Source organism: Erythrolamprus reginae, chromosome Z, assembly GCF_031021105.1.
Source record: "Erythrolamprus reginae isolate rEryReg1 chromosome Z, rEryReg1.hap1, whole genome shotgun sequence".
In the NCBI taxonomy this organism is placed as follows: Eukaryota; Metazoa; Chordata; class Lepidosauria; order Squamata; family Dipsadidae; genus Erythrolamprus; species Erythrolamprus reginae.
Genome location: NC_091963.1, coordinates 136,132,355 through 136,157,265, shown reverse-complemented (window position 1 = coordinate 136,157,265; position 24,911 = coordinate 136,132,355). Strand labels below are relative to the sequence as shown.

The 24,911-nt window shown below is 42.5% G+C and overlaps 1 protein-coding gene across 2 annotated transcripts in view; it reads left to right on the top strand.

The window, feature by feature from the left end:
• Positions 1–24,335, top strand: part of LOC139153012 (BICD family-like cargo adapter 2) — a 39,475-nt gene extending 15,140 nt beyond the window's left edge. The window contains exons 2-10 of one of the 2 annotated variants that reach the window (XM_070726527.1): positions 1,644–1,859; positions 5,155–5,271; positions 8,404–8,550; positions 9,569–9,745; positions 11,802–11,966; positions 12,059–12,189; positions 16,822–16,942; positions 20,294–20,387; positions 21,946–24,335. In XM_070726527.1, the coding sequence (XP_070582628.1) occupies positions 1,644–1,859; positions 5,155–5,271; positions 8,404–8,550; positions 9,569–9,745; positions 11,802–11,966; positions 12,059–12,189; positions 16,822–16,942; positions 20,294–20,387; positions 21,946–21,986 (1,209 nt within the window). In that variant the 3' untranslated portion in view covers positions 21,987–24,335. Of the gene's footprint in view, positions 1–1,643; positions 1,860–5,154; positions 5,272–8,403; positions 8,551–9,568; positions 9,746–11,801; positions 11,967–12,058; positions 12,190–16,821; positions 16,943–20,293; positions 20,478–21,945 lie in introns of both variants that reach the window. The other variant, XM_070726526.1, reaches the window with a different exon arrangement.
• Positions 24,336–24,911: the final 576 nt, after the last annotated feature.

Below are 24,911 nucleotides of genomic sequence, written 5' to 3'. Positions count from 1 at the left end.
TGAATTTTGATCACATGATCATGGCAATGCTACAAAAGGTTGTAACTGTGAAAAATGGTCATAAGCAGGTGCTGGTTGCTACTTACTGCCGTTACCAGAATGATGCACAGGCAGCTCCATGCGCCCCCTGTAAGATTTCGCTTCTGCACATGCGCAGGAATCAAAATCTTGTGAAAGGACGCGCACATGCAAGATTTCAGCAATTTTTTTTTGCTTCTGCAGATGTGCAGAAGCAAAGAATGGTCAAAATCTTGCACATATGTCCTCTTGTGAGACTTTGCTTCCTGCGCATGCGTAGAAATAAAATCTCACCAGAGCACATGCACACACATGCCAGCAACGCAAAGCTGCGCATGCAGATCCATTTTCGTCACTGGTAATGCAGCGTGGCCAGTACTGGCTAGCAACCCAATACTGGTGATAAATCCCTTCTATTTAGTGCCGTTATAACTTTGAACAATCACTAAACGAACTGTTGTAAGTTGAGAACTACCTGTATCAGAAATTTGAGTGCATCATAGAAACATAGAAGATTGACGGCAGAAAAAGACCTCATGGTCCATCTAGTCTGCCCTTATACTATTTCCTGTATTTCATCTTAGGATGGATATATGTTTATCCCAGGCATGTTTAAATTTAGTTACTGTGGATTTACCAATCACGTCTGCTGGATGTTTGTTCCAAGCATCGACTACTCTTTCAGTAAAATATCATTTTCTCATGTTATTTCTGATCTTTCTCCCAACTAACCTCAGATTGTGCCCTCTTGTTCTTGTGTTCACTTTCCTATTAAAAACACTTCCCCCCTGAACCTTATTGAACCCTTTAACATATTTAAATGTTTCGATCATGTCCCCCCTTTCCCTTCTGTCCTCCAGACTACAGTGTTCCCTCGATTTTCGTGGGTTCGAACTTCGCGAATAGCCTATACCATGGTTTTTCAAAAAATATTAATTAAAAAAATACTTCGCAGGGTTTTTTCTATACCACGGTTTTTTCTATACCATGACATACATCATCACCAAACTAATATTTTTTGCAAATAAATAACAAAAAAATAATTATTGTTAATTAATTGATTATGTTTATAAATATCAGGATCACTAAGTGATCTTATTCAATGGTACCAGTAATAATGGTGAGTAAATGGTTGTTAAGGGAATGGGAAATGGTAATTTAGGGGTTTAAAGTGTTAAGGGATGGCTTGTGATACTGTCCATAGCCAAAAATGGTGTATTTACTTCCGCATCTCTACTTTGCGGAAATTCGACTTTCGCAGGCGGTCTCGGAACGCATCCCCCCGCGAAACTTGAGGGGACACTGTATACAGATTGAGTTCATTAAGTCTTTCCTGATACGTTTTATGCTTAAGACCTTCCACCATTCTTGTAGCCCGTCTTTGGACGCGTTCAATTTTGTCAATATCATTTTTGTAGGTGAGGTCTCCAGAACTGAACACAGTACCCCAAATGTGGTCTCACCAGCGCTCTATATAGTGGGATCAATAAGGAGGCTCTAATAGAAGGCATGATTTGAAGTCAAGGAGTTCAAGATCCTTAATCGTGCTCTGGGATCCTTCTCCTACACCTTGAGTCTTGAGTCTTTCCTCCTGGCCCTCATGTTTCCTATTCTGCTTCTTGTAGCACCTCGAACAAGAGAAACACGAGCTCCGGAGGCACCTGGAATCAGGCCGGGCGGAATTCGAAATCCGGACGGCAGAGCTGGAGGCTGACTTGTTGGCCACCCGAGCCCAACTGGGGCAGAAGCGTCTAGAACAGCAGGACACCAGTCGAGAAAGCTCACAGGCCGTCTTGGACCTTTCAGAACAGAACCAACGTCTGGTGGAGCAGCTCAGCCAGGTGAGGTGGGACCTTGACAGGGTTTCCGTGACCCCCTTGGGAAGGCGGAGGCCTAGGAGGGAAGATTTTTGGGGTGTATCAACAAAATGGAGAGTGGCAAAGTCAACCAACAGAGAAAGCTCACCAATGGGCAAGGAAGCACCATGCTAATTTTATCCATGCAAACAGATCCGTGGAATGTTTCTGCTGCCAGTTTTGTGGCAATGAAGGTAAAGGGGCAAAAACATCAAATTTATGAGTGCAATTTGTAGGTTTGGTCCTCAATGTTCTCATTTAGAGAAGAGGAAGCTTGGCTTGTAGGCTAAAGGACTGTACTGTAATATATTTTAGCACGTTGTCATATCCAGAAGTTGAGAATATATGAAGCTCAGTGTTGAGCTGACAAGTTCTTCATGTTCCCTGGGTTTGGTTGTTGTCCTGAAGATGTTTATTACCCTGGTAGGGAACAGGAAAACAAGCAAGAACCTCAACACTGGATATGAGTGAACCGGATTACAGAGGCTTGGGGTTTTTTTCAGGTGAATCACTCGTGTTAAAAAGGGTGTACTGAGTACCCTAAGGCAGTGACTTTCAACCTTTTTTGAGCCGCGGCACATTTTTTACATTTACGAAACCCTGGGGCACATTGAGTGGGGCGGGGGGGGGCGCTAAAAAAAGTTTGGACAAAAAAAATATCTCTCTCTTCCTCCCTTTTACATTATTTCTCTCTCCCTCCCTCTTTCTCTCCCTCTTTCTTTCTCTCTCTCTCCATCCCTCTTTCTTTCTCTTCCTTCCTTCCTCTCTTTTTTGCTCTCTCTCTCCTTCCCTCCCTCTATGTCTTTCTCTCTCTCTCCTTCCCTCCCTCTGTTTCTCTCTTTCTCTTGCTTTATTTCTCTCTTGTTCTCTCTCTTGCTTTCTTTTTCTTGTTCTCTCTCTCTCTCTCTTTCTTTCTTTCTCTCTCTCTCTCTTGTTCTCTTTCTCTCTTGCTTTCTTTCTCTCTCTCTCTCTTCCTTTCTCTCTCTCTCTGAGCTTCGCGGCACACCTGACCATGTCTCGCGGCACACTAGTGTGCCACGGCACACTGGTTGAAAAACACTGCCCTAAGGGATTCTACCACTTTTGGAAGCATGAAAGAGATTGCCGAACGAGGCATCATCTTTTAAAATATCTTGCACCTTATTTGATCCATTGTTGCAGAAATGCAACAAGAGGAGAAGGATTCAAAACACTGAAATTTCAAAAGTGTGTGTCAGTTTAAGCTACTGTAAAACTTAAAATAAATCAGAGTGGTCAGTTTTGTTGAGTTCATAGACCTTTACTGAATCCCATCCCTCTTAAAAAGACCAAATTCATCAATTTCCTTAACTTGAATTTCGCGGATAGTGGCAAAGAGAGAGAGAAGGGGACGAATGTCTGAAGTAGTGTAGGGTTTCCTGCCTAAGCAGGGGGTTGGACTAGAAGACCTCTAAGGTCCCTTCCAACTCTGTTGTCATTATTATTATTATTATTATTATTATTATTATTATTATTATTATAATCTTCCCTAACTAGGTGCCTTCTAAATTTGAATTACAATTCCCATCATCGCCATCTATGCATCTATGGAAAACATACCAAGCCTCTATTTCCCGTCAATCTCAAGCAACGGAGCTGGTGGTGTGAATGATGGAGATTGTAGTTTACCAATATTTGGAAAAAAAACCAAAACCCGAGGTTCCCCACAGATAAGGTGGATGAAAGTAAACTGGTTTGAAATGGGAATTTCCTTTTTAAATGCAAATAAAAATTTGTTCTCACTACAATAACTGCGCAGTGGATGGAATGTACCACGCTAGAGCAAAAAACATTGTTGAGTCACATTATATTATTCCTACCGTCTAACAGCCCCAACCAGACTGGCAAGATTCTAGCAAAGTAGCAATCTAACCACAAGTAAGATAAGAAAATCAAAGGAGTGAGATAAGAGTCCTAAAATACCTACTCCCTGCCCTTAAAAATTAAATGAAGGGATGCCATAGATTTTTTAAAAAACCATTTAAAAATTAGTCAGGGGCCTGATTCTTTGGGGGCCCTTGCATTTGTGAAATTTATAAATGGGATGTAAAAGTGTGAGGTTGTTTTGTGAACTGGACAATTACACACAGCCAAAGAATGACTGAAACCAAGTAATACACCCTCTCTCTCTCTTCCTGTTTTATTTATTTATTTTATTTATATGTCACATATGTATAGGATAGTACTAATATGTGGAATCCTTATTAGTGTCCAATATTGCTAACAAACTATCTAAAAAGTTGTTTGATTAAATTATATGTATGCAAATTGTTTATTTTCCTTTTAACATTCAAGGCTACTGTCTGTTCTTATCTTTGGAAAATTAAGGCAATGTAAACCATGAGTATCTTGGAGATATTGTTAAGGAGCCCTTAGGGAACAGGTCAAAACACGGCTTGGCTCAACATAGGATAATAAGAAAGAGAGACTGGTAATACAGTTTTCCACCCCCAGAAACAACATCCCGTTGAAAGCTTGTAATTCTTGCAGATGTTCATGTCCTAAATCTTTAAATTGTTAAGGCTGGATGAATCTAGTTGAGTGGTTTTAATTGTTTGGGATTTTAAATTTAGATTTTATATTTGGGTTTCTTACATTTTGTATCTGATTTTATATTGGAAGCTGCCCTGAATCCACTGAAGAAGGGCGGCCTAGAAAACCAACCAACCAACCAACCAACCAACCAACCAACCAAATAAATAAATAACTCATGCAGCTGAACTTCAGGGGCTTAGGGGCTGGACTTCAATGGTCAACTGATTATGTTTTACAATGATTTTGCCAAAATTCAGCACTTACTTCCACTTTTTGGCAAAACTGCACCCATCATGAATCATGGGCTTGCTTAATGACCATGGTGCTCTCTTTAATGAGCATGGCAGCTGCTTTACAATTGCCACATTAACTAAACCAGTGTTTCCCATCCTTGGCAACTTGAAGACATCTGGACTTCAACTCCCAGAATTCCCCAGCCAGCATTTGCTGGCTGGGGAATTCTGGGAGTTGAAGTCCAGATATCTTCAAGTTGCCAAGGTTGGGAAACACTGAACTAAACAATAACCACAAAAAAGCGTGTAAAATTGGGCTGGTCACATGACTGACTCATGTTACGACCATCACAACTTAGGAATCTGATCTATTACAGTCGTGAAATGGGGACTGCTCATCGTTTTGCAGAACCCACCCTGGAAAAGAGTTTTAAAGAGACTCCCCCTACTGTCAAAGCCTAACCCAGAGCCGTCTGCTCCACCACCTACAATAGGTCACTCACTTGGAGCAGCAACTCCAGGAAGATCTGATCGCATTACGTGCAGAGCACCGGACTTTGACCCTTTGCAACGCTGAACACGCTGCCCGGATGCAAAGTCTGCAAGCCGAGGTAAGAAAAAAGACGGTCGATTAATGTCCCTCTCCTGACTACAGATGCCAGGCAGGTAAAAAGAGACTGTAACCCTTTCCTCTCCACCATTCTAGGAGTGCTGCCGCTTAGCTTGAAAACAGTGGATTTACAGCACACAGTAAACTGGTAACTGATGACTCAGAGCTACTGTACTAAATTTGGGCTAAAAAAATATGAGAGACCGGGCGAATTAATGCCCGGGCGACAATTGCCGATGGTGGGAACTAACTCGGCACTGGCGATCCCCGCGGTAGCGTGGGAACGCCCCAGAATACCCATTGGCTGCTCGGGCATTCTGGGAAGCCAGGGGTGGGGCCCTGTACCCTTTATCAGGGCTTGCTTGCTCCCTCGGCTTCCCTTGCCCCCGAGCTTTTTCACAAGACGGACACCCACCCACCTTCCGCTCAATACAGGATATTTTATAGGTCACCTGGTTTGGGGCCGAGTAGGAATTTTTGCAATCATTTAGCATTTGCTACGGATTGTTTTTCGCCTACTCCATCCTGGATGAGAGAAAGGGTTTGTGGTTACGGGGGTGCATCTGTATGTAAATAGGTTTTGATTCAACAATTGGATGTTTATATACTTGGTCACTATATGGCAGAAACGGGGCGGAAAGGGTATCAGTAGCAACTGTGTGTTCTCCTTTGGGCATCTTTTGTAAGATGATTGGCACCCCTGTTGCACAACTCATGCTTCCTCCACGGATGGAGCAGTGTGAAGGGGGTGCCCTTGGGGCTCACCTACGTCATTTCCGGTTCCGGGTCATGCAGGGTGAGCCCTCCCACACGCTGGGCGTGGCTTTAGGGTCTGGGTGTAGGCGGGGCATGCCTCTCCCTGATCAGGCATGGAGTAGGCCCATTTAAGTTGCCCAAGCATGTTTGTGTTCAGGAAACTCCGCCCCATTTAGCGTCCCCTGCAGGTCTTTCTGTTAATATTTAATAAAGTGACCCATTTTACCCAGCTTGGTGTCCGAGTGTTCACTTCCCGTCCAAGGCAGATGGACAATCAGCAATGGAAGCACAAACTTGCTGCTTCCTGCCATTTCGCTTCCATCTAGAGGTCATCTGTAATTCTGCAGCCCCCATCTAGTCGTCCTAAACAACTCTCCCCTCACTTCCCTAACCTATGTTGCACAGCTGGAGTTGCCCATAGCTTAAAGAAGGACATGGTTTGTTTTTGTTCAGGTTGGTCTTCCTTCCATTAAAACGGTTAATGAAAACAAGGACTAAGGTGACGTGATAGCAGTGTTCCAATATCTCAGGGGTTGCCACAAATAAGAGGAAGTCAGGCTATTTTCCAAAGCCACCCAAGGAAAAGAAGCAATGGGTGGAAACTAATCAAGGAGAGAAGCAACTTAAAACTAAGGAGAAATTTCCTGACCATTAGAACAATTAATCAGTGGAACAGCTTGCCTCCAGAATGCCCCAACACTGGAAGTTTTTAAGCAGATGTTGGATAACCATTTATCTGAAGTGGTGTAGGGTCTCCTGCCTAAGCAAGGGGTTGGACTAGAAGACCTCCAAGGTCCCTTCCAACTCTGTTGTTGTTTATTATTATTATTATTATTATTATTATTATTATTATTATTATTATTATTATTATCATCATCATCATCATCATCATCATCATCATCATCATTATTATTAAACTGATAGCGGGAATTTTCCCCCATTCACCAAACTGGCAGTGATGGCCGGCTGAATACAGCCCTGACACCACCATCTCATTTTTTGCTTCTGCGCATGCACAAAAGCTGTTTGTGTATTTTTGCTTCTGTGCATGCGCAGAGCTGGGTTTTAGCACTGTGCATGTGTGCAACATGTGCCTGCCTCCACGGTGCATGAGGAAGCAAACTGGCAGCAAGGTAAGCCAGAACCCACCTGATTAGGAGGTATTGCAAACTAACTCTGCCTACGGCCAGGAGTTCGATCCTGACCAGCTCAAGATTGATTCATCTTTCAATCCTTCCAAAGTTGGTAAAATGAAGACTCAGATTGTTGTGGCAAAATGTTCTTCGCTTGGTGCAATCTCCTATTACAAATGCTCCAACACTGGAAGTTTTTAAGAAGATGTTGGAAAACCATTTGTCTCAAGTGGTGTAGGATTTCCTGCCTAAACAGGGGGTTGGACTAGAAGACCTCCAAGGTCCCTTCTAACTTGGTTGTTATTATTATTAAATGAACAAATCAATTGCCTAATCTGAGTCGACAGATTAGTGATTATCATTATTATTTATCACTTTAATGATATCTGTTATCTAATATATTTTCTAAAAACTATAATAAAGGCAGGTATGCAGTGTTATTCCAGATTTTCTGGGTTTGAATTGGAAGAAAAATAATTCTACATGTCCAAAGCCAAAACTGGATATGAGGCATTGGACTGACTGATCAGGGAAAGGTGATCTTTGAAGGCTTCCCTCCTTTCTTCTTATTTTATTTATTTTATTTTATTTATTTTGTCAAACAATTATAGGATGGTAATTTGAACAAATAAAGTGTTAGATGAGTAATAGAAACATAGAAACATAGAAGTCTGACGGCAGAAAAAGACCCCATGGTCCATCTAGTCTGCCCTTATACTATTTTCTGTATTTTATCTTAGGATGGATATATGTTTATCCCAGGCATGTTTAAATTCAGTTACTGTGGATTTATCTACCACGTCTGCTGGAAGTTTGTTCCAAGGATCTACTACTCTTTCAGTAAAATAATATTTTCTCATGTTGCTTTTGATCTTTCCCCCAACTAACCTCAGATTGTGTCCCCTTGTTCTTGTGTTCACTTTCCTATTAAAAACACTTCCCTCCTGGACCTTATTTAACCCTTTAATATATTTAAATGTTTCGATCATGTCCCCCCTTTTCCTTCTGTCCTCCAGACTATACAGATTGAGTTCATTAAGTCTTTCCTGATACGCTTTATACTTAAGACCTTCCACCATTCTTGTAGCCCGTCTTTGGACCCGTTCAATTTTGTCAATATCTAATGATATTGTCAATATCTAATGATAAAAAGAAGCGATAGAAGACAATAGGACAGGGACTGTAGGCGTAATGGTGTGCTTATGCACGCCCCTTACGCTCATTCCTGATCTCTTCCTTTGCAGAATCGTCTCCTTCAAGACCGGACGCAAGATATGGAGAAACAGATCCGCCAGCTCCGCGAAGAGAACGAAGCCATCCAGGCACTGGTGGACACGTTACACGAGAACCTCCTCCTTCTCCGCAAAGAGAGCCATGAAAAGCATCTGCGGGTAAACTTTCAATAAGAGACTGGATTGCCATTTGTCAGAAATGGTGTAGGGCAGTGTTTCCCAACCTTGGCAACATGAAGATATCTGGACTTCAACTCCCAGAATTCCCCAGCCAGCATTTGTCAAAAATGGTGTAGGGCAGTGTTTCCCAACCTTGGCAACATGAAGATATCTGGACTTCAACTTCCAGAATTCCCCAGCCAGCATTTGCTGGCTGGGGAATTCTGGGAGTTGAAGTCCAGATATCTTCATGTTGCCAAGGTTGGGAAACACTGGTGTAGGGCACTGATGGAGAACCTATGGCACGGGTGCCCCAGGTGGCACGCAGAGCCATATCTGCTGGCACATGAGCCATTGCCATAGCTCAGCTCCGACGTGCATGTGTGTGCTGGCCAGCTGATTTTTGGCTTGCACAGAGGCTCTGGGAGGGCGTTTTTGGCTTCCAGAGAGCCTTCAGGGGGATGGGAGAGGGCATTTTTACTCTCCCCTTGCTCCAGGGAAGTTTTTGGAGCCTGGGGAGGGTGAAACACGAGCCTACCGGGCCCACCAGAAGTTGAGAAATAAGCCATTTCTAGGTGTCAGGGGAAGCTGTTTTTGCCCTCCCCAGGCATTGAATTATGGGTGTGGGCACTCACGCATATGCGATAGCTCGTGCCCACGCTCTTTCAGCACCTGAGGGAAGAAAGGTTCGCCATCACTGGTGTGGAGTCTTCTGCTTGAGTGGGTGGCTTCACCTAGATGACCTGCAAGGTCATTTCCAACTCTGTTAATTTGTTAAATCCGTATGTTGATGTTTCTACTTGCACATCAGTGTTACTGTGCAAGGGAACAATGGCCACACTCGAAACTGAAGGGACGAAACCGAGGGAAATGTGAAACCACTGATGGGAAGATGAGTCACCCAGTGGTGGTTATGCAAAGAATTAGGAAGAAGAATTCTATGAAAACAGTTGCATTTCTCTTCTCTGGAAGCTATTTTCAGCCTCTCTCTTCTTCCTGTTCCTCTTCCCATCCAAAGTTTAAACAGGTAGATGCGGAAGCTGAGGAACTCCGGACTGCCAATAGGCGCCTCCAGAACCAGGTCAAGGATTTGAAGGAAGAGATCCGTTTACATGAGTTGGACACCTCTGTTACCTCCATCCAATCTGAGATTGAGAGCAGCTTAGGCGATGCCCCAGGAGCCCCTGGACAGAAGGTGAGATGCACCTGGGAGGAGATCTCAGGTCCCTCTTTTCCTTTAACCTTTCTGTCAAAAGAAGGTTGTCATTTGTATGCTAATTTGAGGGAGTGCAAAGCATCACCCATATGTGAGTCATTACTAATCCTTCTCAAATGTCTATGGAGATTCCCAGTCATCCAGGTCATGGTTGTCCCAAAGATGGGAATGGTAATAGAATGGAATAGAATAGAATAGAGAATATAAAATGGAAGAGAATATAGGCGAGTAGAGTAGAACAGAATAAATAGGATAGATAGATAGATAGATAGATAGATAGATAGATAGATAGATAGATAGATAGATAGAATAGAATAGAACAGAATAGAATAATATAGAATAGAGGAGAATAGAGTAGAGTAGAGTAGAGTAGAGTAGAACAGAATAGATAGAGTAGAACAGAATAGATAGGATAGATAGAGGAGAGGAGAGTAGAACAGAACAGAATACAATAGAATAATATAGAATAGAGGAGAATAGAGGAGAGTAGAACAGAATAGATAGGATAGATAGAGTAGAACAGAACAGAACAGAATAGAATAATATAGAATAGAGGAGAATAGAGTAGAGTAGAGTAGAACAGAATAGATAGAGTAGAACAGAATAGATAGGATAGATAGAGGAGAGGAGAGTAGAACAGAACAGAATACAATAGAATAATATAGAGGAGAATAGAGGAGAGTAGAACAGAATAGATAGGATAGATAGAGTAGAACAGAACAGAACAGAATAGAATAATATAGAATAGAGGAGAATAGAGGAGAGTAGAACAGAATAGATAGGATAGATAGAGTAGAACAGAACAGAACAGAATAGAATAATATAGAATAGAGGAGAATAGAGTAGAGTAGAGTAGAACGGAATAGATAGAATAGAATAGAATAGAACAGAACAGAACAGAACAGAATAGAATAGAATAGGACTTGTTTTTCCTTGAAGACTTGTTGCTTCTCATCCAAGAAGCTTCTTCACTTCTAACTGAACAGAGGAGATTTCTTCACCATTCAGTCAGAAGTGAAGAAGGTTCTTGGTTGAGAAGTGAAATATATTCAAAGAAAAATAAAGTCCTGTTCTATTCTATTCTATTCTATTCTATTCTATTTTATTCTATTTTCTATTCCCATTCCCGTTCACTGCAATTTGGTCCAAAGAGAAATAGTTGGTATTTTAATGCAGCATGGAGGACGAATTGGCCTGATGAGATTCACATGAAGACAATGTGGCTATATAGATAATCCTTGACTTACGACCAGAATTGAGCCCAAAATTTACACTGCTAATTAAGACAGCTGTTTTGCCACATTTTATGACCTTTCTTGCCACAGCTGTTAAGTGAATCACTGCAGTTATTCAGATAGTAATACGGTTGCTAAGTGAATCTGGCTTTCCCATTTATTTTGCTTGTCAGAAGGTTGCACCGTGACACTGTGATCATAAATGCATGCCAGTTGCTAAGCATCTGAATTTTGAGCATCTGACTATGGGGATGCCGGAACATCTATAAGTGTGAAAAATGGTCATAACTCCCTTTTTTCAGTGGCATTGTAACTTTGAATGGTTGCTAAACGAGTGGTTATAAGCAGGCGGGATGGCTACTTACCACCGTTATTGGTGCAATGTGCATTCAGCTATGCATCTTCCAGGTGCGTGCACACGTGCCCCAGCAAGATTTTGCTTCTGTGCATGTGCAGGAAGCAAAATCTCATGAGGATGCATGTGCGTGAGAAATTGCGGTAGTTTTTTGCTTCCGCGCATGCACAGAAGCAAAAACTTGCCGAAATCTCTCTTGCACGCAAGATTTTACTGCATGCGCATGTGCAGAAGCAAAATCTCACTGGGGCATGCATGCGCACAACGGCAATGCAGAGCTGCACGCTCAGCTCGATTTTCGCTACTGGTACGCAGTGTGGCCCATACCAGTTAGCAACCCAATACTGGTTATAAGTCAAGAATTACCTGTAGTCCACCCCAGAGCCTACTTTTTAGCACTAAGCTTTCTCACTCCTTGGGTGGTCTGTCTGTTTATCTGCTTTAGTCAATCACCCATGGCGTCAACAAGACTGGTTCCACTCCAAAGAAGGCCTCTCCGAAACCCGAGGAGAAAATCTCTGAATACACCAAAATGGTTTCGGCCTTGAGCTGTCAGCAGCAAGATATCCTGGCTCAGAAAGAAACAGAGATTGCGAAACTCCAGGATCAGGTAAGCTGCGCCGTATTTCTCTCTTACAGGAGGGCAACGTCGTTGCGTAGCTTGGAAACCCCACGTTGCTTGATGCTTTTCTCCGTTCCCAGGTGACTTTGCAACACGTGGAGCTCAGCGGTTTGAAGTCCGAGATAGAGAACCAGCGGCGGTTGTACCAAGAAAGCAATCGGGACAAGGCCTTGAAGTTAGCCGTAGCAGACCGGGATGAGGCTATAATCAAGTAAGTTCTGAGTACAGTGGTACCTCTACCTAAGAACGCCTCTACTTACGAACTTTTCTAGATAAGAACCGGTGTTCAAGATTTTTTTGCTTCTCAAGAACCATTTTCTACTTACAAACCCGAGCCTCCAAAACTGTAACCGGAAAAGGCAGGGAGAAGCCTCCGTGGGGCCTCTCTAGGAATCTCCTGGGAGGAAACAGGGCCGGAAAAGGTGGGCAGAAGCCTCTGAGGGGCCTCTCTAGGAATCTCCTGGTAGAAATAGGGCCTCCACCTTCTCTGTGGTTTCCCCAATCGCACATATTATTTGCTTTTACATTGATTCCTTTGGGAAAAATTGCTTCTTCTCACAAACTTTTCTACTTAACAACCTGGTCACGGAACAAACTAAGTTCGTAAGTAGAGGTACCACTGTATTTGCTTTGCAAACCCCATTGATTTATGTACAGGGGATCCTTTGACTTAACCACCATTCATTTAGCCATCATTCCAAATTACAAAGGCGTACTGAAAAAAAGTGACTAGTGACTGTCCTCGTACTTATGACCCTTGTAGCATTCCCCATGGTCATGTGATCAAATTTTATGGTTGGCAACCAACATGTATTTAGAATGGTTGCAGGGTCCCAGGGTCATGTGACCATCATCTGCAACCTTACAAGTCTGCTTCTGTCAAGAGAAATCAACGGGGAAGTCAGATTGCTTAGCATCCATATGGTTCACTTAACAACCATGGTGATTCATTTACAATCAAACAATCAAAACCATAATCTAGCATTGCACTGATGATGTTACAAAGTTTGAATAATGAAATGTTTGCAAGAAAACAACCAAGTTCAGACAGCACTAAGGACTCATTTCATTCCTAAGCTACAGATATTCTTATTTATTGCTACCGTTGCATTTTCTTACAGCCAGCGGCCTTATTTATATAACGTTGCATTATTGGGAGGGTTTAAATGATGGAAATGTGACCTTGGGGGAAATCTTTAAGCATCGGCCTTGAATCTTTCAAATTTTAGCCAAATCGTGTTCCTTTTCTGCTTATCAAAGTTATTCAACCTGAATAAACTTGCTGACTTCACTGTACACTCTGCAAAGGTTGCTTGTTTGACCAACTGTAATGTTTATGGCTAGTGGGTTAATTAATAACACCAGGTTTGAAGTCACTGCATTGATACTATCAGATCCAATGGAAAATGCTGCTTATTCCTTAAAAATAACCCTTTTTACAGCATAGCATCAGGTTATATCAGAAACAAAGGAGAATTCAATATTTAGCAAATATTATAGTAACTCCCCAAAACCACAAATTTATGACATCATAAAAATAATGTCTACTCAGGAAGGTGAAAATAAACCAAAGTAAAGATGGCAACTCTCCTCTATTTTTGTAATAATGGTAGGAAATGGCTTTGGGAGATTAGTCAAAGAGAAACTATCTAGGGACCCATCAGATAAGTGGAAGCATAATAGCGGTGAATTGCTCCCTGTTCGACCCGTTTCTGCAAACTGGTAGTAGCTGTGGGAGACTCCGCCCACCCACCTGGGATGCTTCTGCGCATGCATAAACCGATAACAATGGGATTAAGAACCCACTACTAGAGCATAGCCTACAGCTGTAAAATGGGTGGAACAAAATAGGGAGACATTTCCTCTAGTTTCTCAAGCTTTTAAAGAGATTCTTCCTTCCTTCCTTCCTTCCTTCCTTCCTTCCTTCCTTCCTTCCTTCCTTCCTTCCTTCCTTCCTTCCTTCCTTCCTTATTTGTATTTATATGCCTCTCACTCCAAAAATGATTCAGAGCGGCTAACAATAGTCATAAATACAGCAACAATAAAAATACAGCAATAAAATCAACAGTGCAATAAAATCTATAATATCCTAAAAACCATGCATACTTATAATTAATCGTAATTCTAGGCCTGCTGGAAAAGCCAGGTCTTAGATTTCAGATTTGCAAATTTATCTTCATGTTGTAAAGTAAATAAAATAGAACTTTATTTATTTTAAAGTAAATAAAATAGAATTGTATTTATTTTAAAGTAAATAAAATAGAATTGTATTTATTTTAAAGTAAATAAAATAGAATTGTATTTATTTTAAAGCAAATAAAATAGAATTTTATTTATTTTAAGTAAAATAGAATTTTATTTACTTTAAAGTAAATAAAATAGAATTTTATTTATTTTAAAGTAAATAAAATAGAATTTGTGTTTCTTGTCTGGTTTATTTGGCCGGGCTGGCATCCATTTTGCAAGTTTGAAAACACAGATAGTCCTTGACTTACAACAGTTCATTTAGTGACCGTTCAAATTTACAGCAGCACTGAAAAAAGTGACTTAGGACCATTTTTCATACTTATGACAGCTGCAGCATCCCCACAGTCACGTGATCAAAATACAGCTGCTTGGCAACTGATTCATATTTATGACGGTTGCAGTGCCCTGAGGTCAGGTGATCAGTTTTTGCGACCTTATGACAAGCAAAATTAATGGGGGAAGCCAGATTCACTTAACAACCATGTTCCTAACTTAACCACGGAAATGATTCACTTAACAACTGTAGCAGGAAAGTCGTAAAATGGGACAAGCTCATTTAACAAAGGTTTCACTTGGCAATATAAATTTTGGCCTCAATTGAGATCGCAACTCGGGGAGTTCAATAATGTAAAACGTGCATTCGGCCTGACAGAAATGGTGCAATGCTCATATTTTCTCAGTTCCAGCTACGATTTTTGGGGTATGCATCCAGCGTTTAAGCCCTTTTCTTTCAGTTTCAGTGTTTAGATCTGGATACTTGTGATCTCCCCAATGCCTTGCCTTCTATTGAAGATAATAAGGCTGTTGCTCAGGCTGTTGCTACTCAATGCCAGGTAGGTTGTAAATAACGCTCTCCTCATCCGGGATTTGATCCCGGATGAGGAGGCCGACCTGTGTGACTGAGACCTGGCTGGGCCCAGAGGGAGGAGTTCCTCTCTCTGTAATTTTTCCAGCTGCATTGCCGGTTTGGCACCAGCCATGACCCCAGGAAAGTGGGGGGAGTGGCTGTTATAGCCAAGGAGACTTTTAGCCTACGCAGACTCGCTGCTCCTGAGATTGCGGGTTGTGAGTCTCTCTTTGTGAAGTTGGACCTAGGGGTTCAAGTGGGCTTGTTGCTCATGTACCTGCCTCCCAGCTGTGTGTCAACAGCCCTGCCTGCATAGCTCGAGGAGGTAGCCGGGCTGGTAATGGAGTTCCCCGGATTTATCGTCTTGGGGGACTTTAATCTGCCATCGCTCGGTGAATGGACCAGACCCAAGTAGTTGAGGGTCCGACTCATGAGTGGAAGGCACACTCCCGACATGATATTTCTCTCGGAGCAGCTGAGTAATGGTCTGGGATTAAGGGGCTTAGATGTTTTGCCCATGTCATGATCAGACCATTTTCTGCTATGGTTTGACCTGAAAGCTCCAATCCTTCCCTGCAGGGAGGCAGAACCGACTAGGTGGTTCCACCCCAGACGCCTGATGGACCCAGAGGGCTTTCATAGGGCGCTTGGGGTTTTACTGGATTCACTCATACACAGTTTGACAGAGTCGCTCGCTGTAGCCTGGAATATGGCTGCAACGGAGGCTCTTGACCAGATTGCACCGTTGCGACCTCTCTGTGGCACTAGACCCCGGAGAGCTCCTTGGTTCACCGAGGAACTCCAGGTGTTGAAATGCCAGAAGAGACGTCTAGAGAAGTACTGGAGGAAAAGTAAATCCGAGTCTGATCGAACACTTTTAAGAGCTTTTATTAAGGCGCTCAAGGCAGCAAGATGTGAGTATCATGCCTCCTTTATTGCATCAGTGGAATCCCGCCTGGCCACCTTGTTTAGGATGACCCGCTCCCTTCTAAATCAGAGGGGGATCAGGGAGCCCTTGCAGGGTAGTGCCGAGGATTTCAATACATTTTTCACTGATATGCTTTGCATCTACACTGAAAACTTTTACATCAGAGACAAATTCCTTGTGTGTCTAATCATATGAACTTTGTTCCTAAATGAAATACGGGTAGTCCTTGACTTACGACCACAACTGAGTCCAAAATGTATGTTGCTAAGAGAGAAATGTGTTAAGTGACTTTTGCCCCGTTTTACGACTTTCTTTGCCACATTTGTTAAGTGAATCACTGTGGTTCTTATATTAGTAACACGGTTGTCGAGTGAATCTCATTTTAGCATTGACTTTGCTTGTCAGAAGGTCGCAAAAGTGGCCCCAAGACACTGCAATCGTCATAAATAGGAGCCAGTTGCCAAGTATCTGAATGTGGGGTTGCTGCAAGGGTTATAAGTGTGAAAATGGTCATAAGTCATTTTTTCAGTAATTTTGATCACTAAATGAACTGTTTTAAGTCAAGTACTAATTCTATTCTATTCTATCCCACCCCACCCCACCACAACAAAACAACAACAACAACAACAACAACAACAACAACAATAATAATAATAATAATAATAATAATCTATTTGCCTTCATTCCTGGCACTCACTGTTCCAAGTAAAGCTGTCTTTTGCAATTGACTGATGGAGATATTTGTTAATGCCGACCGTGTTTTGGTGGTGCTTCCGAATGTATCCCTATGATGATTGTCAACAATTTTTTTTTCCTATCAGGAAAGGCGAAATAGAATTGGAATTGGCCAAAATCTCCCTGGAGCGAGATTCACTGAGCCAACAGTTGCTGCGTGTCATTCGACAGAAGATGGCCCTTTCCCAGGAATTGGAAGCTTGGCAAGTGAGTAAGCAAAACATCGGAACCACCAGGAAACATGTCCTAAGTGTTAATCCGTTTGCAAGCTGTGAACCATGTGTCAGGAATTGTAACAATCCCAATGCCCTCTTTTTAAAAATTCCCACTCAGATATAGCCTTGCCTCCTTCAATGCTTCCTCCCCAGATGCTATTTTGACGGATCTGAATTGGGGGGAAATTTTATTCTTTTCCTTCACTCCCAGCTTGTTTCAGATTTACTGAATGAATAGAATAGAATAGAATAGAATAGAGCAGAGCAGAGCAGAGCAGAGCAGAGCAGAGCAGAGCAGAGCAGAGCAGCAGAGCAGAGCAGAATAGAATTCTTTATTGGCCAAGTGTGATTGGACACACAAGAAATTTGTCTTCAGTGCGTATGAATCTCACCCCTTAACAAACAAAACAGGACCATTTGGAGGAAAAGGCCCAACTATGTAATATAAAAAGTGGAGCTTGCAGGGAGCTTGCGCAGCTTGCCTGAGTCTTCAGAGAGGGGTGGCATAGAAATCCAATAAGTAAGTAAGTGAGTAAGTGAGCAAGCGAGCAAGCAAGCAAGCAAGCAAGCAAGCAAGCAAGCAAGCAAGCAAGCAAGCAAGCAAGCAAGCAAGCAAGCAAGCAAGCAAGCAAGCAAGCAAGCAAGCAAGCAAGCAAGCAAGCAAGCAAGCAAGCAAATAAATAAATAAAAATTTTGATCATGTGACTTTGAGGATGCTGCAAGAGTTGTACAGTTGTACATGTGAATAATGGTCATAAACAGAGGTTGGCTGCTCAGGTGGAATGGTGAGGTGTGCTCGCCCCTGTGGTTCTGAGTGCTAGCGAAGTCCAGCGCAATTCTGCTACTGCACCTGGGCCTCTGGTGCCCCTGCGTATCTGCGCACAATTTCACTACCTGCCCAGGTGCAGTAGCAGGATTGCGCTGGACTCCGCTAGCACTCAGAGCCACGGGGGCGAGCACACCTCACCGTTCCACCTTAACAGCCCACCTCTGGTCATAAATCACTTTTTTCAGTGATGTTGTAACTTTGAACAGTCACTAAGCGAACCGTTGTAAGTCGAAGACCTACTGTACGAAAAACCAACAAAGGTGTTTGAATGATCTGGAGTTGGGACCAGCAGGGTAAACACTGAGCACACATTACTGATTGAGGATCTGGGTTGCAATTGCGTGCTTAATCGTACGAGAAAAGGAAACATCACTTTCAAAATGATGCAACTCTATTATTGGGAACAAATTACGACATTCGGTTTCCATGAAGCCAAAATGAAATCACAGTCATCTTTTCTGGTCTTTGCTTTGAGCATTTGGGGCAAAAATACTTTACAAGTGGGAGTCTCCAAGATTGAAATTATGCCTTTCATTCAAAGTAACAGGCAATCCTTTGACTTACAATCATTCCTTGAATGATTGGTTCAAGTTACACAGGGGCTGAAAAAAGTAACTTAGAAGCAGTCCCAATATTTACAGGACAACCGTCACAGCATCCCCAGTGTCACAAGATCCATATTTGGGCACGTATATTTATGTGGGGAAAGACCCAGTGCAGTGGTTAGAATGCAGTATTGCAGGCTAACTGCCTACTGCCAGCAGTTCAATTTTGACTGGATCAAGATTGACTCAACCTTCCGTCCTTCCAAGGTCAGTAAAATGAAGACCCAGATTGTTGGGAGCAATACACTGACTCTACAAACTGCTTAGAGAGAATTTTAAAGCACTGTGAAGCAGTATACAAGTGCTATTGCTATTGATAACTCTGTCCATTGCCAGGAGTTCGATCCTGATGGGCTCAAGGTTGAATCAGCCTTCCATCCTTCCTAAGTTGGTAAAATGAAGAAACAGATTGTTGGGGGAAATTTGCTGACTCTGTAAATCCTTAGAAAGGGCTATAAAATACTATAAAGCGGTATACACTGTATTTTTTGAAGTATAAGATGCACCGTAGTATAATATACTCCTTAGTTTTTGGGTAAGAAAATAGAAGGGAAAAATCTGTATTCATCTGGTTAGCGTCCTTAGTCTGGTCAGCTTCAGCACATTATTTTATCCCTTGCTAAGGACTTAAAAAAAGAACACCTTATTCGGAGAGTGTAACAATGAAAGAGCTTGCAAGCCGTAAGAGCTGGGAAGATTGTTAGCACCTTGTTAGGGCTGGAAAGAAACTTATTCGGAGCAAGTAGAGCAAAAAGCCTGCAAAGACTTAGGGCTAGAAAAACATTCTTTGCAGAGAGTAACAATGAAAGAGCTTGCAAGCTGGTAAGAGCTGAGAACATCGCTAGCACTTCGTTAGGGCTGGTGAAAAAAGCTTCGAAAAAAACTTTTATAGTATGTGAGCACCAGACCAGGGAATCTACGAGACCACCTTCTGCCGCACGAATCCCAGCGACCGGTTAGGTCCCACAGAGTGGGCCTTCTCCGGGTACCGTCAACAAAACAATGTCGTTTGGTGGGGCCCAGGGGAAGAGCCTTCTCTGTGGCAGCCCCGGCCCTCTGGAACCAACTCCCCCCGGAGATTAGAATTGCCCCCACCCTCCTTGCCTTTCGTAAACTCCTTAAAACCCACCTCTGTCGTCAAGCGTAAGGGAACTGAGACATCTCCCCCTGCCTATGTAGTTCTAGTGCATGATATGACTGTATGTATGTTTTTTTATATTGGGGTTCCTTGCTTTTAGATTTTTAAATGTATGTTATCTTAGATTTTAATTATTAGATTTTTCAATATACAGTATATTGTTTTTGTCACTGTTGTGAGCCGCCCCGAGTCTGTGGAGAGGGGCGGCATACAAATCTAATTAATAATAATAATAATAATAATAATAATAATAATAATAATAATAATGAGTGTAAAGTGCACCCAAATTTTCAGCTTCTTTTAGGGAGGAAAAAGTTGCATCTTATACTCCGAAAAATATGGTAAATCTAAGTGCTAAGTGCTAGAGATATATATGATGGTTGCACCACCCCAGGGTCATGTTTATTGCCATCTACAAACCATTTTCCCAGATGCTTCCCACAAGAAAATCAATGGCAGGATCTGGATTTGCTTAACGACCGCATGATTAATTTAAACACTACACTGAGTCACTGAACTGTGGCCAAAAAAGATAATAAAATCTGGCGCAACTCACGTAACAATGCCCTTGCTTAGCAATGGAAACATCTGGTCCTAAACGTGGTCCTACTTTGAGGACTATCTGTACTGTAAGCAGATGAACCCTTTGAAATGGAGGTGGGTGGGGAGAAGCATATCTGATATTGCTCCAGAGACATTCAAGAGAGGATTTCTGGATTCTATTTCACGTTGATCAGAATATTATCATTTTTTTTTCTTTGCGGTTTACAGGATGACATACAGTATATTATTCACCAGCAACTTCTCCAGAAACAGCGGGAAGAACGCCACTGCCTCACCCCACCACCAAAGCCACCGACACAAGGCAAGGGCCCTGAATTATTTCGGTCTGGTGCCAGCATGCCCAGTGGCACGGGTTTCTTCTCACTCTTCCGGAAGACCTGAATTGTTGAAGGTGTGGAACTTCTAACATGGCTGAAGGCAGGAAAATGGGTGAAGGAAATGTGAAGGCAGGACTAGATGGTTTTGTCGTTAGTTGCCAAGTCGTGTCCGACCACCACGAGCCCATGGACAACATGCCTCCTGGCTTTCCTGGCCTCTATCAATCCCCCGGAGTCCATTTAAGCTCACTCCGACTGCTCCAGTGACTCCATCCAGCCACCTCATCCTCTGTCACCCCATTCTTCTTTTGCCCTCAATCTTTCCCACAGGGTGTCCAGCAAACCTGGAAAACAAGGAATTATCAGGGAAATTAGCGGTTCAGGAAATATTAGGGAATTATCAGGGAATTCGTGAAAAAAATGGAATAAATCAGGGGGGGGGAACCAAACTATATTAAAATGTTTAAAAGTCAGGGAAAATCATGTAAAAAAACACACAGATCGTGCTGCCTGGCAGAGTCAAGTAAAAATGAGCATTACTGTGGCAACAACTTGCTTTCTCAGCTACTGATATTTCTCCACGGCTTAGCCATTTGGTATGACATCATTAACTAGACACAAGTTATATGGAAGTGTTAGGGAAATATCAGGAAATTTCAAAATGCTTTTCCTCTGGACACCCTGTTCCCAGTATTAGGCTGTTCTTCAGTGAGTCCTTCATTTACAAATTCAGCCTATCGCCCGCAACAATCCTCATTTTACCCACCTTGGAAGGATGGAAGGCTGTCAACCTTGAGCCTGGTGAGATTTGAACTGGTGAACTACAGCCAGCAATCAGCAGAAGCAGCTTGCAGTACTGTGCTCTAACCATTGTGTCTCCAAGGCATTCTAACCACTGCACCACAAGTGCAATTATCTGCTCCAGGGATGCCAACCTTGGCAATTTTAAGACTTATATACTTCAACTTCCAGAATTCCCCAGCCAGTCTGAGGAATTCTGGGAATTGAAGTTCACACACAGGTCTTAAAAGTTTCCATGATTGGACCTCTTGACGGAGCCTCTAACAACACAATGCATCCAGATGATTTTTCTGATATTTAGACCAGTAATTCCCAGCTGGCACAATTCAAACACTATTGAAGACCATCCAAGAAGTAACCACAAGTGCTGGGTAGAGCATTCCAGTCTGAATCAAGGCCAAATCAAGTGGATCAATGGTGGGTTTCTAGTGGTACAGTGTGGTGTGCCCGCTCCAGTAGCAGCCCGCCAATTGCACAATTCTGGTGTGACGGTTCCAGTCTGTCTTTACCAGTCTGTGCACACTGCCATCTTTTTAAAAATATTTTTTTGCGATTTTTAAAATGTCACAATATTTAAGCAGATGGGAAACAGTAAGCAACCTGCCACCGAAATGGATGGCACCAGTTGGCCCATTGATTGAGCTGGCTAAAGTCATGGAATTAAATGCAATTCTCTTTTAATGGTTATACTGAATTGTACAACACTAACATTGGGTCTTCTCTCTTTTAAAACCCATCTAGGTTTCCAACATCAGTGGGCCAATTTCTACTCCAAGTTCTAAGACCGCCCTCTTCTGGTGAATTGGAGACATGACTCAACTGAGTGGATTATTCCAGAGTGGCAGCTCGAGAGAAATCTACAGGTCGCAGCATTTAGCTTTTGGTGGAATGGCAGTAGAAACACGGCTTTTGATCCTTCACTTTTTCATAGAATCAAGACTGGTAGGAAGGGGCACATTAATCTCACATCCCTCCCTCGGAAGAAGGAATAGATTACAGTTAACAACTGGCAAGAAACATCATAAAATGAGGCACAGGAGTGGAAATTTTGAGCTCAGTTGTGGTCCTAATCCAAGAAATGTTCACACCTTCTTTCAAGTGGGAGACAAATGCTGGCAAAACAGGAATATTCGTTGAGGGGGGAATGAAAAAAAAAACACCAAGATGTCCGCTTCACTCCTGCAGCCGCCATCTTGTATTTTTGACCCATATCCCACGGATATCTTCCAGCAAACTGTTCATCGCAGAAGACCCTATTTTCACTGTTGTTGTTTTTTTTTAAAGTAATTTTCCCTTGGGTTGAGCTCAGCTGCTAGTAGATATGTAGACACATCTGTTTTCTGGGAAGCATTGGCTAAGCCTAAATACTAAAGAATACAGTGATCCCTCGATTATCGCGAGGGTTCCGTTCCAAGACCTCTCGCGATAATCGATTTTTCGCGATATAGCGGTGCGGAAGTAAAAACACCATCTGCGCATGCGCGCCCTTTTTCCATGGCCGCGCATGCGCAGATTGTGGAGCGATTGGCTGTAATTTTGCTGCAACACCGTTGCCGGGCAAACTTTTTGCGATGGCAAAGCTGATTGGCCGAGATTTCGGCCAACCAGCAATGGCAGACGTCAGTTTGGTGATGACGTGTGACGTCATCGGGCGGGAAAAACCGTGGTGTAGAAAAAAACCCGTGCACGTATTTTTAATTTATTATTTTTTGAAAAATCGCGATATAGCGTTTCGCGAAGATCGAGATCGCGAAAATCGAGGGATCACTGTACATCTATTTTGTATTTTAATGGGATGGATAATGGATAATAAAAGAGAATCTGGGCCAGGTTCTTAAAATCCAGGCAGGCAAAGGAAAAAAGGTCATGAATGCAACAACACTGGAAGTTTTAAACAAGACATTGGAAAGTCATTTGTTTGAAATGGGCTAAGGTTTTCTGCCTGAGCAGCAGAAGTGGATTCTTCCCAGTTTGGACCGGTTCTATGAAACCGGTAGTAACTTGGCGGCCTGGGTCGCTGGAACCGGTAGTGACCCAGGCCTGCCATGCCCCTGAGCTGGTTCTGTCAGTGGCGCTGTAGGTACCGCCACTTTGGGTTTTTTGTCCTTTTAAAAGTACTGTGTGTGGGCATGTGTAAAGCAGCATGTGGGGCGGCCCTGAGTGAACCAGCAGCGGGAGAAACCAGAACCCACCCACTAGCAGGACTAGTAGGCTTCTAACTCTAAAAAAATAAAAATACTTTATCAGTTCCACCTGAAATAGTGCACAGCAGCATAGGCCTAAGAGTCTTCCTTCAAAATACACCAGTATTATACTCTGCAATGAATTAGAGCAGAGGTCTTCAAACTTGACAACTTTAAGGCTTGTGGACTTCAACTTCCAGAATTCCCCAGCAACATGGCTGGCTGAGGAATTCTGGGTATTGAAGTCCACAAGTCTTAAAATTGCCCAGTTTGGAGACCCTTACATTAGGATGTCCTCTTCCATGAAATCAACCTATGGCAGCCTCCCTCTGCCTGTGTTGGGACTGTAAATCTTAGAATTCCTAGCTGAGTCTGCTATATTCCTGGGAATTCTGGTTGCTTTGGCCCAGTATTTCTCAGCTTTGACCAATTTTAAGATATGCGGACTTCAACTCCCAGAATTCCTTAGCTAGTCATGCTGGCTGAGGAATTCTGGGGGTTGTAGTTCCATAGTCTCAAAGTTGCCAAAGTTGAGAAACACTGCTGTAACTCTTACTCATCCGGAGAACATCAAACCGGGGAAAGCTGACTGAGGTTTTCTCTATAACTTGCTTATATCTATATTTGTGACTTCCAAAAAATCTGCATATATTTCTACAAATGAAGCTGCGGTCATGTCGCAGGAACACCAGCAGGGGGCAGTAATGCTCTTTCCTCTTCCTCTCCCTGTTGCATGCAAACAAACAAGAAGATACTATTTTGCACATATAATTTTGATTGCTATTTAACATGAATAATATTATATATATATTTCTATTTCAATACCAAAGTTGACAGGCCTGATCCAGAGAGATTTATTTATCTATGGAGAAAAAAAATCTATATTGCTATATAGAGTATTTTTGTTGTAAATTTGTTAATACAGATTTAATAAAGATTATTAAAGTATGGAACTTGCCCTTCGCACTTCTCTAACACTTCTGTTGCAAGCCCCGTTTTCAGGTGGAAAGTAGAGCTTCGCAACATTGAGCAGGGGATTCTGGGAAACTGGATTCTTAAAACAGATCAAAACAGGAATTAATCTAATAATACTCAGGAATCTGAGCAGAATTTATGGCCTTATTTTGTGACTCTGCTCATGCTGCAGTGACTTTATCATTCATAAGAGTTTGGGTCTACACTGTATCTAATTCCAGGATTTGCAAAGCCATGTAGATAGTCCTCAGCTTAAAAACATTCGTTTAGGGATCATTTGAAGTTATAATGGTTGAAAAAAGCAGTGTACTTTTGGTGCCTTGATGTCTTGTGTACTTCAACTCCCAGAATTCCTGAGCCATCATGGCTGCCTCAGGAATTCTGGAAGTTGAAGCTCGCATGTCATAAAGGCGTCGTAGTTCCACCCTATACCAGGGGTGTCAAACTCAATTTCATTAAGGGCCACACAAGGCCTGGATGGAGGGGAACACAGTGGGGTAGCGAAAAAGGAGCTCCTCCCCAGAGCACCCAATTTGCACTGAAAGATGT